This window comes from Balaenoptera musculus, chromosome 1 (genome assembly GCF_009873245.2).
Source record: "Balaenoptera musculus isolate JJ_BM4_2016_0621 chromosome 1, mBalMus1.pri.v3, whole genome shotgun sequence".
Lineage (NCBI taxonomy): Eukaryota > Metazoa > Chordata > Mammalia > Artiodactyla > Balaenopteridae > Balaenoptera > Balaenoptera musculus.
Window position 1 is genome coordinate 112640789 of NC_045785.1, and position 15522 is coordinate 112656310.

At 50.3% G+C, this 15522-nt stretch overlaps 1 protein-coding gene across 3 annotated transcripts; it reads right to left on the minus strand.

Moving 5' to 3' along the window:
* Positions 1-778: 778 nt before the first annotated feature.
* On the minus strand, positions 779-10483 carry PMVK (phosphomevalonate kinase). 3 transcript variants are annotated; one of them, XM_036836956.1, is made up of 5 exons: positions 10157-10483; positions 7957-8020; positions 5102-5254; positions 2387-2516; positions 779-1316 (listed from the first exon to the last, which is right to left on the minus strand). In XM_036836956.1, the coding sequence occupies exons 1-5, from the start codon at positions 10249-10251 to the stop codon at positions 1180-1182; spliced, it is 579 nt and encodes a 192-aa protein (XP_036692851.1). In that variant the 5' UTR covers positions 10252-10483; the 3' UTR covers positions 779-1179. The 3 variants fall into 3 exon arrangements, with proteins under 3 accessions (XP_036692851.1, XP_036692860.1, XP_036692869.1); XM_036836965.1 differs by having other exon boundaries at positions 789-1316; positions 10097-10231; XM_036836974.1 differs by lacking the exon at positions 7957-8020 and having other exon boundaries at positions 789-1316; positions 10157-10262.
* Between the last annotated feature and the right edge of the window lie 5039 nt (positions 10484-15522).

Here is a 15522-nt window from a genome sequence, read left to right on the forward strand (position 1 = left end):
TGTAGAGTTCAGTTTGGGTCACGGTGAAACTGATGGAATTTCTTTGGTTGTCCCCTTATCAGTGAGAACCCACAGGATTTGTAGGAGGAGAACAAAGCCAGGGCCAGAGAGTTGGCGGGCTCAGGCTAGGCCTGAGGATGGCCAGGAGCCACAGGGCTTTGCACCGTACCCCAAAGGCACGTGGCCGAGGGGCCTGGTCAGGAGTCAGGCAACCTGTGTCCTGGCCGGAGCACAAGCACATACTAACCCTCCACCCTGGGCAAGTTGTTCACTTCTCTGAGTCCTTGGCATCTGCTAAATGCAGATGAAAATGCCCTCCTCGAATATTTCACAGGGTGGCTGTGAAGAATCTGGAAGAAATTTAGAAATTGTATAAGGCTATATAAATAAAAGGGGTCAAGTCCAAGGCCTTCTATGGGAAAGCTGAGGTTTATGGTGACTTGCCCAGGGCCAAACAATGGTTACCAGGTGCCATCAAGCTCTGGTGCCTCTGCCCCTCTATGATACCCCAGTCCCTCTGGGTACTTGCTGGTGGCACTTTCTGTGGAACACTGAGCCTCTCTTGGGGCCATCCCAGAAGACAAGACCCTCAGACTCCAATCCTGCCTCAGACACACACAAGCCTTTTACCCACTTGGCCCGGATCAAGGTCAGCCTCTGCAGGATATGTTCCCACCCAGCTGGGAGGCAGAGCAGAAACCCACAGCCACCAGGACAACCCGGGCCCTACGGAGCCACACAGGCTGGGTTGTCATCTGGGAAATGAGAGATGTCCAGCTCTGAGCAGGTGCTCCAAGAAGGTTTATTAGTATCCACACTGGGGAGCCCCAGGCTCTTGCCGAGAACAAGGGGCTGAGAGCATCCAGTCGGGGAAGCAAGGCCACCACAGGCTGACAGGTCTGGCACCCATGGAGATGGTGATGCTTCTGCTTCAAGCACAGCCAGCTCACCCCCCTCTGCCCTTTAAGTCTCCTTATAAAGAGGTAGGGCTGTCCTTTCCACGAAGAAATGAGGTCCCTGGCGGTTTCTTAACTTGTCTGACATCTACCAGCCCCCAGAAACCTTGACCCAGGCCCTCTGTCTGCTGCCCCAACCTCGGCCAGCATCAGCGACCACGTGTCCGGCACAGGGAGCCCACCCTCACCCTGGCAGCCCCCGCTCGCTCCTAGAACCTGCCAGCTAAAGTCTGGAGCGGACAAATTCTATCAGGTGCTCCAGCTGCTCCTCCAGGCGCTGCTCATCTCCGTGGTTCTCAATGACCCAGTCGAAGGCCCCGACGTTGTCCAGGCCACATTCTGACTCAGCATCATCCACCCCTGCAGAGGAGGTATGGCGAGGTCAGGCCCCATCCCTCCTGACAAACACCAGGCGTCGGGCATTGTGGCCTGCTGACCCCACACGGAGCCACCCTCTCTTGCACTCCCCTCGGTCCCTCCAGAACCAAGCTCCACTTACCCCAGAGGGCACTTCCCCACCCCACGAAACACCAGGATAGCAGGTTCAGCAGTCCACAGCCACCTGAGCCCCCCAGAGGGTCCCGCCGACTTAAGTCTTCACTTGTCACTGCCATCTCAAACCACAGACAGCCCAAATGGCCATTTCGTTTTCATTTTATGTGAAGCTGGTCGTGTCCATTTCTATCCCTATATCTCTGATTCAGTTCTCTTGGAAGGCAGTGTGTGCCATTCTCAGCTGACAATGAGAATGGTAATAAGAGCATCTACCTGGTGGGTTTGCTGCTACTATAAAGTGAGATAATGTTTAAAGGGCTTAGCCTGGGCCTGGCTAAGAGTGAGTGCCCAGGAGGTGAGCAGCCATTAGGAAGGGTCACACCCACTGATCTGAACTTCCCTGAGTCACAATGACCTAGGGCAGGGAAGACATATGAGCTATGCCTCTGAATTGCCACAGAGTAGGTCCTGGGCTGGCACCACTAAGGCTGCCTAGTAGAGCTTCCTTTCCCCCCTCCCCCTACTCTGTTAATCAAACAGGAGTGAAGTTTGTCAGGTCCAACCTCTGACCCACTGTCAGTCCCCCCACCAGGCTGGAAAGCAAAGGTGAAGGACCAGGGGAATGGGTCCCAGCCAGACCTCCAGAAGCCCACTAGCCTGGAGAAGGCAGCCCAGGTAAGGATACCAGGCCAAGGTCACGGGGCAACCTTCATCCCCACGGATACCATCCTCTACCCAAATCCACTTTTTAATCTGGAGGTGCTCCTGAGCCCCAGGCCTCAGACTCCTTTTTATAATCCCCTGCTCACTCCCCACAGCCTGCCAGGGAGACAGCGGAAGACCAGACGGAGAGCCCAGGAGTGGGTGGCCTGGTCTACAGGTGGGGCGGCTGGCATGCGTGCCGAGCCTTGGGGCAGAGGTTGTGAGCAGCTCACCTGGTGTGAACACCCAGCCCCGCTGCTGTCGGCTCTGCTCTGTGGCCACCACGCGGACCGTCTGCGTCACAGCCCCATAGGCCTCCCGAAACCACTGGATGTCAGACACCCTCCGTGTGTCACTCACCAGCTGCAGGGCAAGGACACAAACAAGTGACCAACAGGACATGGTGCAGGGAACAGCAGGACAAGGTACTGGGGGTAAGGGAGAAAGAGGGGAAGACCCAGCCCCAGTCCAAATAAGCAGGAGCATGGACTACAAAACCCAGAAAAGTGTAGCCCCATTCCCTACTATTACCCAGCCAGCTGGGACGGACATCCCCTCCTCCCTCCAGGCAGCCCTTCCTGACTGCTGCAGCCCGCAGCCCGATCTGCCCACATTGTATTCTACGGTCATGTCAGTCATCGCTGAGCTGAAGAAGAGGCCTCAAGCTTTGAAGTCAGATCAGCCAGTCTAATGCACTCATTTTACAGATGAGCAAACTGGGGCCAGAAACAAAGATACCCTAATCGGTGCCTGCCCCCAGCACCTTTTAAAACGTAAATGTGATTCTTGTCAGTCCCTTGCCCTAAATCTCTCAAAGGTTTCCCATAATTCTAATACAATCCAAAGCTCTCACCCCAACTTACAAGGACCTATAAGATCTGGCACCTATTTCCCATCATTTTCCCTTCATTCATTCTGTTGCAGCCAACTGACAACCTTGCTGTTTCTTAAACATACCAACCAGGTCTCCTCCTCAGGGCCTTTGCACATCCTACTCCCTCTGCCGAGATAATCATGAGGGAGGCTCCCTTGCTTCATGGAGGTTTCTGCTCAGATATCACCTCCTCGGAGAGGCTGTCCCTACCATCCTGGCTCCCTTCCTGTCCCTTTCAATTCTGATATGCTTTTTATTTTTCTCTGAGCACTAAGTATTCATGAAACCATCACTATTTATCTGTTTGTGTGTTTATTGCCTGATCTGCACTCTGCAGAGTCAGCTCCATGAGGGGAAGGACTATGTCTCCATTCACTGCTCTATCCCTGGCCCTTAGCACCGTCTGACACATAAGGAGCACTCAGGAGCACATGGTCAATGAACGAATGAATAAGTGAATAAAGAGGTCAGCTGTTTTTGTCCATGCTGCGGACATGTTCATTCACCCAGCTCTTAAACAAGTACTATGTCAAACACCTACTGTGTGCCGGGCACTGTGCTAGGCACTGGGGATAGAGTGGTGAGCACAACAGACCTGGTGCTTGCCCTCAGGAAGCTCACTGTCTGGTGGGAGAGACAGACTCTAAGGTGCAGCTTCACTAATTACCATGTAATCACAGCGCATATCAACAAGCATCTCGACCTTACCACTCTGCAACTGAACTCCTGATTTTCTCCCCAGACCTGTTCCTCCACACCGTCCCTGTCTCAGAATATCACAACTCCATCTGTCTAGCTACTCAGAACAAAACCCTTGGATTTGTCTCCTGTCCTTCCACCCCAGAGCCATCATATCAGGAAATCCTATTGGTTCTATCCTCAAAATCTGTGCAGAATCCGCCCCTTCTCTCCACTCCACCACCACCCCGAGCCAAGCCACGGCCATTTTGCTGTCTTATGGAAAGATCCTCTGCCTGGCCTCTCTGCTTCCATTCTTGCCCTCCCCCAGCAGCCAGGGAGAGCTTTCTAAACCTAAGAGCAGACCATGCCTCTCCTCTGCTCCAAACCCTCCAGTGAGTCCCCATCTCACTCAGAGAAACCCGAGGCTCTTCCAGAGAATCTGCATGATCTGACCTCACCTCCTGCCACTCACCCTTCACCCACAAAAACCCATTTGGGTCACTCCCTTACTTCCTTCAGGTCCCGCTCAAATGTCATCACATCAGTGAGACCTTCCCTGATACCCTTAATAAAGCAGCAACCCAGCCCTCCTCAGAGTCCTGGCCTGCTTTATTTTGTCCCTTAGTATTTATCTCCACCTGACATATTCTATATTTTTTTAGGGCCTAACTCCCTCTGCCCCCAGCTATAATGTAAGTACCCTGAGAGCAGGGACTTCATCAGATTTTCACATGATGTATCCCCAAATCACCTGGAACCAGTCCTGCTACAGGAAGATACTACTGGCTGCCAGAATGAATGAGGAAGGAAAAGGGTAAGGTGCTATGGGAGCACCTGACCAGGAATGCCAGTTAAGACCTGGGCATCAGGGAAGTCTTCCCTGTGGCGGTGCCATGGAAGCTGAGCTGGAGCTAACCAGGTGAAGAAGGAAAGAAAGGGCAGTCCAGGCAGGTAGAAGGACACGGGCAGAGGCCTTGATTCCAGAAGGGGTTTGATTTATTTGAGGAACAGAGAGAAGGCCAATGTTGCTGCGGCTTAAGGAGTAAGGAGGCTAAAAGGGCAGCAGGAGCCAATCATTCAAGGCCCAGAAGTTCACATTACAGATTTTCATTTTGTCCATCAAAACAGTGGGACAAAGGGTTCTAAACATGACTTGGTTGATGTTTTTAAAAGGTCACTCTGGCTGCTGTGTGATGAATGGATCACAAGGAACAAGAGCCGAAGCAGGGACCAGTGTGAGGGCTACTACGACTGTCTGGGTGAGAGACAGTGGGGGCTTGGACCAGGGGGGTGGCCGTGGGGAGAGAGAAATGGACACATGTGAGATATGTCTGGGGAGAGGCAGAGGGCTGGGGAAACAGATTTTCCTAATGCTGCCATAGAGCCCACTTACCCAGACGGGCTGGGAGACGCCCTCCACGATCTTCCTGCAGAAGAAGCCTGGGTCGGCCTGGCGCTTCTCCTCTCCCCAGCGGATCATGTCCCTCCGAAAGGGCTCCTTGTAGGTGCTGGCATCCAGGAGTCTCTGGAAATCTAAGCCGTGCTCCTGCCGAAAGCACATTCTGTTTATGCCACCACCCTCTCAACCTCGCTTAGGTCTTCCCTAAAACAGAGGGAGGGCCACCCCTCCCTTCACCTGCCCTCCCTGAGGGCTGCCGCAAGGACTCGTGAGGTTGCTGCCAGGTCAGAGGCCTGCAGGGGAAAGGGCCCTAGAAACTAAGAACTCCCAAACACTGGCAGATGGAAGAAACGCCTTGGGATAATCCAGAGATTGTTTCAGTTTGTCTTTAAATGTGTGATGTGGTTTTCTCTTTTGCAACAGTTTTACCTTCCCAGTTATTTCTGGCTTAAACTAAACCTGAAATTAGTTTACCTCCCTTGGGCACAGGCTTAGTCTTCAACTAAAGTGGGAAATCTGAAAACATCACATTCTGTGTCCTTCCACAACCCCTCTGGCATCTTTTGTCCCCATCCCAAAGCCCAGGAGACTTGGCTTCCCTGTCTCTCTCCCCTTCCCCTCACCCCCTTCCTCATCCCCAAATTCCTGCCACCTTTGCTGCATCAGCATCACTACATTTGGCTCTGGGCACTCCTGGACCCCTGGAGCAGGAGGGGCTATTCTGACTACCCTAGGGAACCCCTTCCAGACCCAGCCTTCCCTTCTCCAGGGACACTGACAAGCAGGAGGGTCCATCCAGAGGGCCCCAGGATGGGAGGGGGTCTGAAAAACATCACTCAGTTCAGGTTTCAGCTCCCCTGGCATTCACTGCAGCAAGACCCTCTCCCAAAAGACTCAGTTTCTTCATGTACAAACTGAAGGGGCCGTGACCCAGCAAGTCAACCCTAACCCTAACCCTACCTGCACCCTATTCCAAAGTGGAGCCAGCAGCCATCTCCCATTTATAAACTATAAACTAGATTGCCATGTACTTTTTTTTTTTTTTTTTGGCTGCTTTCTCTAGTTGCGGCAAGCGGGGGCTTCTCTTCGTTGCGGTGCACGGGCTTCTCATTGCGGTGGCTTCTCTTGCTGCAGAGCAAGGGCTCTAGGCACGTGGGCTTCAGTAGTTGTGGCTCGCGGGCTCTAGAGCGCAGGCGCAGTGGTTGTGGCGCACGGGCTTAGTTGCTCCGCGGCAATGTAGGATCTTCCCAGACCAGGGCTCGAACCCACGTCCCCTGCATTGGCAGGCAGATTCTTAACCACTGCGCCACCAGGGAAGCCCTGCCATGTACTCTTTACCACAGGGGAAGATCAGCCACCAGGAGCATTATGGTCTGCTTGTCAATTATATTCCCCAATGCAACTTAAAACATCAATGCATTAACATTTCATTTTGAATTTGTTTTCAAATGGGAGTAATGGATGAAGTGGTGCTGGACTTAAAAACAGCAGGCGCAGGCTGGCCTATCCGTCTCCTATTAGGGTTTTAGAAATGCAAACTCCTGCCCACTCACCCTACCCCACCCTCCAGCCTGGCTCACTGGTCTGGAGTGGGGCCTAATTTGGGAAGTTTGGAAGTAGATCAGTGGTTTTCAAACTGCTCCTCTGAGCCCTGGGGTTTGGAGGTGCCCAAGCCCCACTGCGGAAGGCTGAGTGCCTCCACTCCACTCAGAGTCGCTCCCAGTCTATCTACTGGATACAAGGAATTTCTGCATCCAATTTCATTTGGGAAAGGTTCCCACTAAAAAAAAAAAAAAAATTGAAAACCACTGAATCTGTTATCCCCAGGATCCCCCAGGCTGCCATCCTACGAATGGGTCTGTTTAGGTGGTGGGAGAAGACCCGATGGTACAGGAGAATGCTTCCCATGGAGATGGGGCTGTCATATGGAAGGAGGGGACAAATTCATTTTGTGTGGACCCAGAAGTTCAGTCTCAGGCCAACTGACCAAGGGGCCATGAGCACAGGTCCCTGGAAGGGTGCACCTAGAGGTCAAGGACAGAAATGTAAGTGAAGAGCAGACTCTGCATTGTATGGGGAGCTAATCCCACCCTCCAGTCTCCCTTTCTGAAGTCTAAGATCCTGAGAGTTCCTATTTATTTTTTGCAGTCCTATTTTTTTTTAATCTACATGGTTCAAAATTCAAAAGATAAAACATCATTTACAGTGAAAAATCTCTCTCCCTCCTCTGTTCCCCAGCCATGTAGCTCCCTTCCCTGGAAGCAGCCAATGGTCCAGTCTCTTATGTATCCTGCCCAGGCTTTTACACATCCCAAGCGCCTAGAACGGTGCTGAATGCACCCCGTAAATATTTGTTGAATGGCTAAGTATATGAGCAAATATATTTACAATTTCCCCCATTTTCATACAAATGCAGCATTCTCTATACACTGTTCTACATCTTGCGTTTTTCATGTGATTAAATTTCTAAGGGGAGAATTCCAAGGGTTGTTGCAGGCCAGCTTTAATGGGGGGAGGGGGGTGATGTGTATCATATTTTTTGAATAAGGGGACAGACCCTTACCAATAACACGGCATCATAGCTGCCAACTCGCATCTACAGCCTTTTCTGGACACACTTTCCTGAACACGCTCTAGGGAGGTGGCCTGAAGTGAGTAAGGCCAATGGGAAAGAAACTTAAAACAGAAAATGCCCCCAAAAGGTCCCCCTATAGAAAGCGGAGAGCCGTCTGCCACCCTGCCAAAAGGGGTCAGAGAGACGCTGCTAGTGACTCAAGCAACAGCACAGCAACCAAAGCTCAGGAGTTGGCTTCTTCCAACCCACCAGATGCCACAGAACCACCACCTACCTGGGCATACTGCTCCTTCAGTGGACCAGAGAGCCGGAGGACAGCACACACGTCAGCTCCAAGTCTGTGAAACAGGGAGATCCGAACCCCGTTAACCTAAAGCTTCCAGGCCCCAGAAGAGTGAAGCCCCATTTCTGCTACTGGCATCTATATAACTTTGCCAGGTCTCAACTTCCCTGATTTCCTCATCTGTAAAATGGGGATAACAGTTTCTTTTCTGTCTCCCACAGGATTATTATGGAACTCGAATGTGAAAGAGCCCTGAAACTAACAGGGAAAACAAATAAAAGCATAATTACAGTGTGAACATCCTGGCAATATTCTGGCTGGATTCAGTTACTGCTGGGCCCCTGAACTAGTTCTCTCACAGCTAGGGGTATCTCAGTCTCAACTGACTTGGTCACCACACATAAATAATTCATTCATTCAGTTGTTCAATTTACTCAACCAACCATTTGTTGGGTTCTATATTTGGATCCAGGTGATACGAATGTGAATAAGATACATGATTTCTGCCCTGACCTTGAGATGCTTACAGATTCACTTAAACACTGACATGGTGAGATAGATGTTCTTATTTCCATGTTTCAGATGAGGAAACTGAGGTTGAGTGAGGAAAACTGACTCATCCAAAGCACCGTTGCAAGTAACAAAGCCAATATCGGTAAAATAAATATAAAAGCCAACATTTAGTTCCTATGCCTTTACTAAATGCCAAGAATTGTTCCAAGCCCTTCATGTGCGTTAGCTCATTTAATCCTTACATTCACCCTACTATTATCTCCATCTCACAGATGACAAAACTTTCTCATGAGAAACTTGTACAGGCTTCCCTGGTGGCGCAGTGGTTAAGAATCCGCCTGCCAATGCAGGGGACACGGGTTCAAGCCCTGGTCCGGGGAAGATCCCACATGCCGCGGAGCAACTAAGCCCCGTGCACCACAACTACTGAAGCCCGTGTGCCACAACTACTGAAGCCCGTGCACCTAGAGCCTGTGCTCCGCAACAAGATAAGCCACCACAATGAGAAGCCCGTGCACCGCAACGAAGAGTAACCCCCGCTCACCAAAACTAGAGAAAGCCCATGCACAGCAACGAAGACCCAACACAGCCAAAAATAAATAAATAAATAAATTTATTTTTAAGAAAAGAAAAGAAACTTGTACAAGATCACACTCGAATAAGTGGTTGAGTCAGGATTTGAATCCCAGCAGTCTAATTCCAGAGCCTGTGCTTCTGATCACGAATTGATTTATGTGTTGGGTGGTAAGAAGAAATGTTACTTAGGAAAAGGTGGCGGATACTTAGTGGTGAAAGATTAGGGCGGCAAATTCTGCCCTGGGCTTTTCTGCAACCTCTTAGAACCCCCATGGTGCCCCAAAGCAGCCTCCTGTTACCCTCACCACACTGGCCTTCAAGAGGAGAGGAGCCCCACTCCACGTTCTCAGGCTTCTGTGCTCTCCTAGCTCAACAAAAATGCTCCCACACAGAACACCTTGCTTTGGGAGAAAACCTGAGCAAAAGGTATTATTAAGAGAAGCAGTGAGGTAAAGCAAAAAGAACCCATTCCTTGGAGTTAGGCTAAAGCTGAATTTGAGTTCTGGATCTACTGATTACTTTGTGTTTCTGGCAATTTTGGGTTTGGGTTTTTGTTTGTTTGTTTTTAACTTTTCAGAGTCTCAGTTTCTTCATCTGTGAAATGGAGACACTGATTAATAATACCACGCAGTACCTGACAACACTATGTGACACAATAAAGACTCAGTAAACCGCAGCGATTAGCTGGTGCGCTGGGCAAGGATTCGTCTTTGAAGTCTGACACAACTGAGGTGTGGTCTGAGGCAAATCCTTTATCCGTGACTGTTTCCTTTTCTGTAACCATCACCTCGCAACACTGTCTGGAGGATTAAGAATGATGTATAAAAAGTGTCTTGGTAGTAACTGTTACTAATGCTTCTTGGAGAGACCTACAGCTTACAGCCTTCGGAGAGGTGGCCGCCTGGTTCTTTGAGGTGGGCGTGTGCAGACTGCTGTTTTACGTGACGGTGACAGTCCTTCACTTCTCGCCGCCCAGTGCTCCTTCTGCCCTGCAACCCGAGGGCCTCAACTCCAAATCTCACTCCATCACACCCCAACATACCCCTCGTGTCACGTGATTCGCGGTCTCCCCGGTCCTCCTCCTTCCCCGCCCCACGGACACCTGCTCTGCAGCGCCTCGGTCACGAAGTCCTTCCCGGATTTCCTCTTCCCGCTGAACAGCAGCACCAGCCGCGGGGCGCCTCCCAGCGGGGCCATGGGGCCGCCACCCTTTGAGATCCCGAAAACTGACACTTTTCCCTATCCCTTAAATCAGGCCACCGGGCCCAGAATGGACGCGGCCACTCGGTGGAGTAGCAACAAGGAGGGGTTCCGCCCCCGTCTTCTTCATGGCCGTGGAGAGGACTGTCAGCCTGCACACGTGCTTCCGTGACTTTAAATTAAAGCCTGCACAAATGGATTATGGAGAGAAAGAAGGTAAATTCCTAGGGCAGCCTTCTAGCCTAAAGAAGCTCCCCTACCAGACTCATTTGGAACCGTCCAACCCGCCCAGACTCTGCCGTCACGGCCCCGCCTTCTTAGCCGACACGCGTGACACGTGGGGGGGGCGGGAATAGGACGCAACTATTTTCCTCCGAGGGGGGGGGTGACGTCTTAAAATTTCCTAAGTGAACCTCACATTGCCTTCCACACAACCCTACAAACATGAAAAAAAAAGAATAAACGTGTTCATGTTGAGAAAGTTTTCAAAACTTCCTGTTTATCTGTGCATTTTAAATACATGTGATAAAGCAAATCCGTATATTCCCCACAGTGAAAATAGGTCTTTCTGGATATGAAATGAGGCGAGGACCCGAGGGGTGTGTCTGGTGACGTCATGCTGGGGAGGAGCTTAGACGCTTTATTTTATTGTTGAGGTTCAATAAAAAACGCGTTATTTTATTGTTAAACGGGTTTTATAATTGGAGAGGCCACTACAGTTCGACCCTTTAAGCCCAGCGAGAAGATTCACATCGCTTTTCTAGCCGCAGCCTCCTCTCCAAAGGTTTTCTGAAGCGAGAGAGCGTGGAATGACATCAGTAGAATAAGTTTAAAAGGGGCTTTGAAGCCACCCCTGGACGAGATTACCTAGTTGGTTTTTTTATTTTTTGGTTTTTGGTTTTTGGTTGGTTGTTTGTTTTTTGAGATTACCTAGTTTTATCTGGAGTCTAGCTCTCAGCCAGGAGTTCAAGGGGCAAAAATAAGTGGTGGTGATCTGCCCCTTCCCTGAATTCCCACTTCTGCCCACAGCAGCTGACAGCTAGTCCCAGTTAAGTAAGTGGAGTCATCTTTAGCTATGACTCGCTGCCCTGTATCTCTCTGAGCTTGTCAAAACAGAGCCTGCAACCCATTACTGCCTCCATTTTACAAGCTATCATATCAAGATAAGTGAGGTTTTCTTTGGGAAAAACCATTAATTCTCTGAATATTGAAAAGATGGCACAGGAGAAGCTAAGGAAAGTAGAATGGTCAATGGTCAGGTGCACAAAGAATGGACTTCGGGAAGGTCTTTTTTCTTGTAAGCAACTCTGAAAGCACTGTACATATCCATGCACTTAGAAGGCAGCATGGAGTTGTAATCCCGGCTCTGACACTTCGCAGGAATGTAGCCACCTCACAGGGTTACAATAAGAAGGAAATGAGGGAAAAAATGATAAAGTACAATAAAAATGCTTTGTATATTCTCAAGTGTCATCCAAATATGGAGTTATTTATTCTGAGCATTGTGTGATTTCAAAGTTTATACTCCAACACAGGATCAGATTTCCCAGCTCACCTTCAACAAGCGTTTATATGGGACTCCACTGAAAGCACCAATCCCACCTCTGCCAGCAGAGACTAAAAAGGGTTAACTGCACTCACACTCCTGCTTTCCTGAGTCATCACTAAGAAGTCAGAACTCCCAGTCTCTTCCCTCACTTGACCAAACTACACCCCACCCCTTCCCCACACCCCTCCTAGAATAAAGCCCCCTGGAATTCCCAGTGATCAGAAAACATCCCCCATACCCCAGCCTCTTCTCAGTAGCTCTCTCCTGCTCCCTGCCTCAACTGAACCTCACTGTCCCCTATTACCCTCCCAAGGGAGGCCTTTTATTTTCCCCCAGCCCTCAGACCTCAGCATACATAAACTTGGTGTCTGTCGTCTCCCTCCCGCCCCATTTCAGCTTCCAGACCATTCCTCCTCTGCTTCTTGGAAAACTCTGGCTTCTCTAAGACTCATACCACCCGGCTGAGCTACGCTTTTCCCCTCTTCAGTGTTGACAACCACCAATCCTGGTGGTCGTTCTCATGTACTGAGACTCAGCCACTGGCGCCTTGTCTTCGTTTCCACCCGGTTCCCATCGTCATTCTCAGTGATTTCACTATCCGAGTGGTCAGCCCATCCAACACCCTGACAGCTCAAAGCCTTGACCTCAGATGTCCAAAGGCTTTTTCTTCCTTTCCTCCTCAGACACCAGCTCCCATGGACACACCCTGGGCCTTGTCATCACCAGAAACCATTCAACCTGCAAATTCACCCACCAATCCACCCTACCCTCCAAGGTCACTTGCTCAAGTACTCCCCAGAGAAGTGCTTCCCTCCCAGGGCCCATGAAACTCTTTATATAACATCTGCTCCTCCTTCCTTCCACAGCCAAAGGGAACATCAAATACATGAATATGTGTGGAAAGCTTTCCTGATCTGTACAGGACTGCACAAATGTGAGGCACTATTTTTAGGGTAGAACAGGCTGGTCTAAAGGCCAGGCTGCTGCAGAGGGTGAGGCAGGAAAGGGGGAAGGAGCAGGAGTGCCTGACAGGAGCGGAGACCACCCAGGAAGGGAGCGGTCAGATTTCTTGGGGACTGAGATTGGAAGCCAGAGATGCCGGACACTGCTGCCTGATGAGGGTTCCGGAAGATGACACTTGAGGAAGCCAGTGCTGGGCCCCCGAAAACAGAGAAGTACCCCCAGAACTCAGGAATACAGTCACCTCTGCGAGTCACCCCTCACTAAAGGGGTGGACCATTTAAAGAGAGGTTTGCCTCACTGACCCAGAAGACAGCTTAGAAGGAAGCCCTGTTTGAAGGAAGCCTGCTCACTGTATTAACACACCCAGAGACAGGATGAGCCTGCGGGGGAGCAGCTCATACAGCTCTGCAGAGCCTAGAAGAGGGAGGAGCTGGGCTTGTCAGTGCCCCTCCAACCCTGCCCAGGCAGAGGGAACCCTGAGCAGGAGGTACCAAGGTCTGCCCCTCCAGGGCAAGCCTGTCCCACAGTGGAACCAGATGCCATACTGGCTCAGCAACACCACCAATTACCCTTGCTTCAGCTCCATGCTCTGGTTCCAGTTTATCTTCCCATGGTCGTTGTCCAGCTGACCCAAGCATTTCCCTCTGCTGGCGTGGTCAATGTAAATGTGACTTGTGAATCAGTCCTCATGTGTCTGACAATCACTGCTTCAGGGCCAATGGAGCCTGGCAGATGAAGGACAGAATGGGGTGGGGTTGTAAGGAAGTAGTACAACAGGGAAAGAAAAGAGGGGGAGTCTGAGTCTATGAGAAGCTGATGGAGAGAAGTCCATTCATTCATTCATTCAACATGTATTTAAATGTCTAAAACGTGCCAGGTACTGCCAGAGATGCAACAGTAAACCAAACAGAGTCTGCTCTCAGCGTTTATTCTCATGGGAGACAGGCAATTTCAAGAGAGCTTATAAAGGGAGCATGAGGGACCTCCCTGGTGGCGCAGTGGTTAAGAATCTGCCTGCCAATGCAGGGGACACGGGTTCGAGCCCTGGTCTGGGAAGATCCCACATGTTGCGGAGCAACTAAGCCTGTGTGCCACAACTACTGAGCCTGCGCTCTAGAGCCTGCGAGCCACAACTACTGAGCCCACGTGCTGCAACTACTGAAGCCCGCGCGCCTAGAGTGCGTGCTCCGCCACAAGAGAAGCCACCAAGATGAGAAGCCTGCGCACTGCAACGAAGAGTAGCCCCCGCTCACCACAACTAGAGAAAGCCCGCGCGCAGCAACGAAGACCCAACACAGCCAAAAATAAATAAATAAATTTATTTTTTTTAAAAAAAAGGGAGCATGAGAGGGACTTCCCTGGCAGTGCAGTGGTTAAGACTCTGCCCTTCCAGTGCAGGGGGCGCAGGTTCGAGCCCTGGTCTAGGAACTAAGATCCCACATACTGCTCGGCATGGCCAAAAGAAAAAACAAACAAACAAAACATGGGGCATGAGAGCCTTCATCCCAGAATTGGAGAGGGAAAATTGATATAAATTACCACTTGCAGGATGCTCTGATATAAACTGGAAATAGCTCTATGCATCCTCATAGATGTTATTCCCTCTGCCTGAAACACCCTTCCCATCTTTTTGCCGTGAAACAAACTCTGACTTGTACTTTAACACTTAGCTTGTCTTGCCTCCTCCAGTGAGCCTTCCCTGACCTCCCACCCCATCTGACTTAGACACCTGTTTTCTATGCTCCTGATTGATATACCCTATGCTCACCCCTACATAGCATCTTACACTACATTGTAACTGTCAATTTACTCACTTATCTCCCCCCAGATAGCTAATAGTTAATATTTATTGAGCCTTTACTATGTGCCAGATCTTTTCTCAATCATATGACATAAACAATACTACCCCTACTTAAAAATGAGACAACCGAAGCTCATTATAACTAAGAGATTTGCCCAGACATTCACCAAATAGATTGCTGTACATTGCCCCCAACCCTGGGATCCCACACCAAAGAGAAGGGGCAAAACAACTTCCAAACAAACAACTGAAGACTCTGACACATAGGGTCCCACTCCTCTCATGAACCCCCTCCCCCAAATTCTTTAAGTACCCAGTGAGGATGAAGCCAGAGAAAATATAAGGTCTGGCCAGCTCTCACTTTGTCCGGTTCTCTAGCTTTAAGAAATGCATCAGGCAGAAGATGTCCCTGGAGGTGAGAGGCTGCTCGCTCAAGGGGATGCCAGGGGAGCAACCAACCTCCCACCAAACTGTGTGCCCCCTCCAGCAGACCAATGGAGTTCCCTGTGCTATACAGTAGGTCCTTGTTGGTTATCTATTTTATACATAGTAGTTAATCCCAAACTCCAAATTTATCCCTCCCCCCCCACCTTTCCCCTTTGGGACTGTTATTTAACAATCTTAGTGATAAACGTGGATTTTTTTTTTCCAAAGGAGATTGAGACACGTGCCTCAGAGTCAGGAGCTAGAAGTGGTGGAGCCAGGTCTGTGTGGCTCCAAAGCCAGCATTTTCCCAGCCAGGGCAGCCCCCTGGCCCTGCAGGCCTGGCCTCAGCAGGCAGTGGTCACTCCTTCCCATGTTTCTCCCCCCAACTCTGAACTCAACACCCACCAGGTTGCTGGAAAGAATATCAAGTGGTACCAGCCCAGGGCCAGGCACAGAGTATAAGTGCTCCGTAAGTGATTGACAAATAAATAAATGAGTGAATGAATGGGGGCTCTTAGGCAGAGAGTTG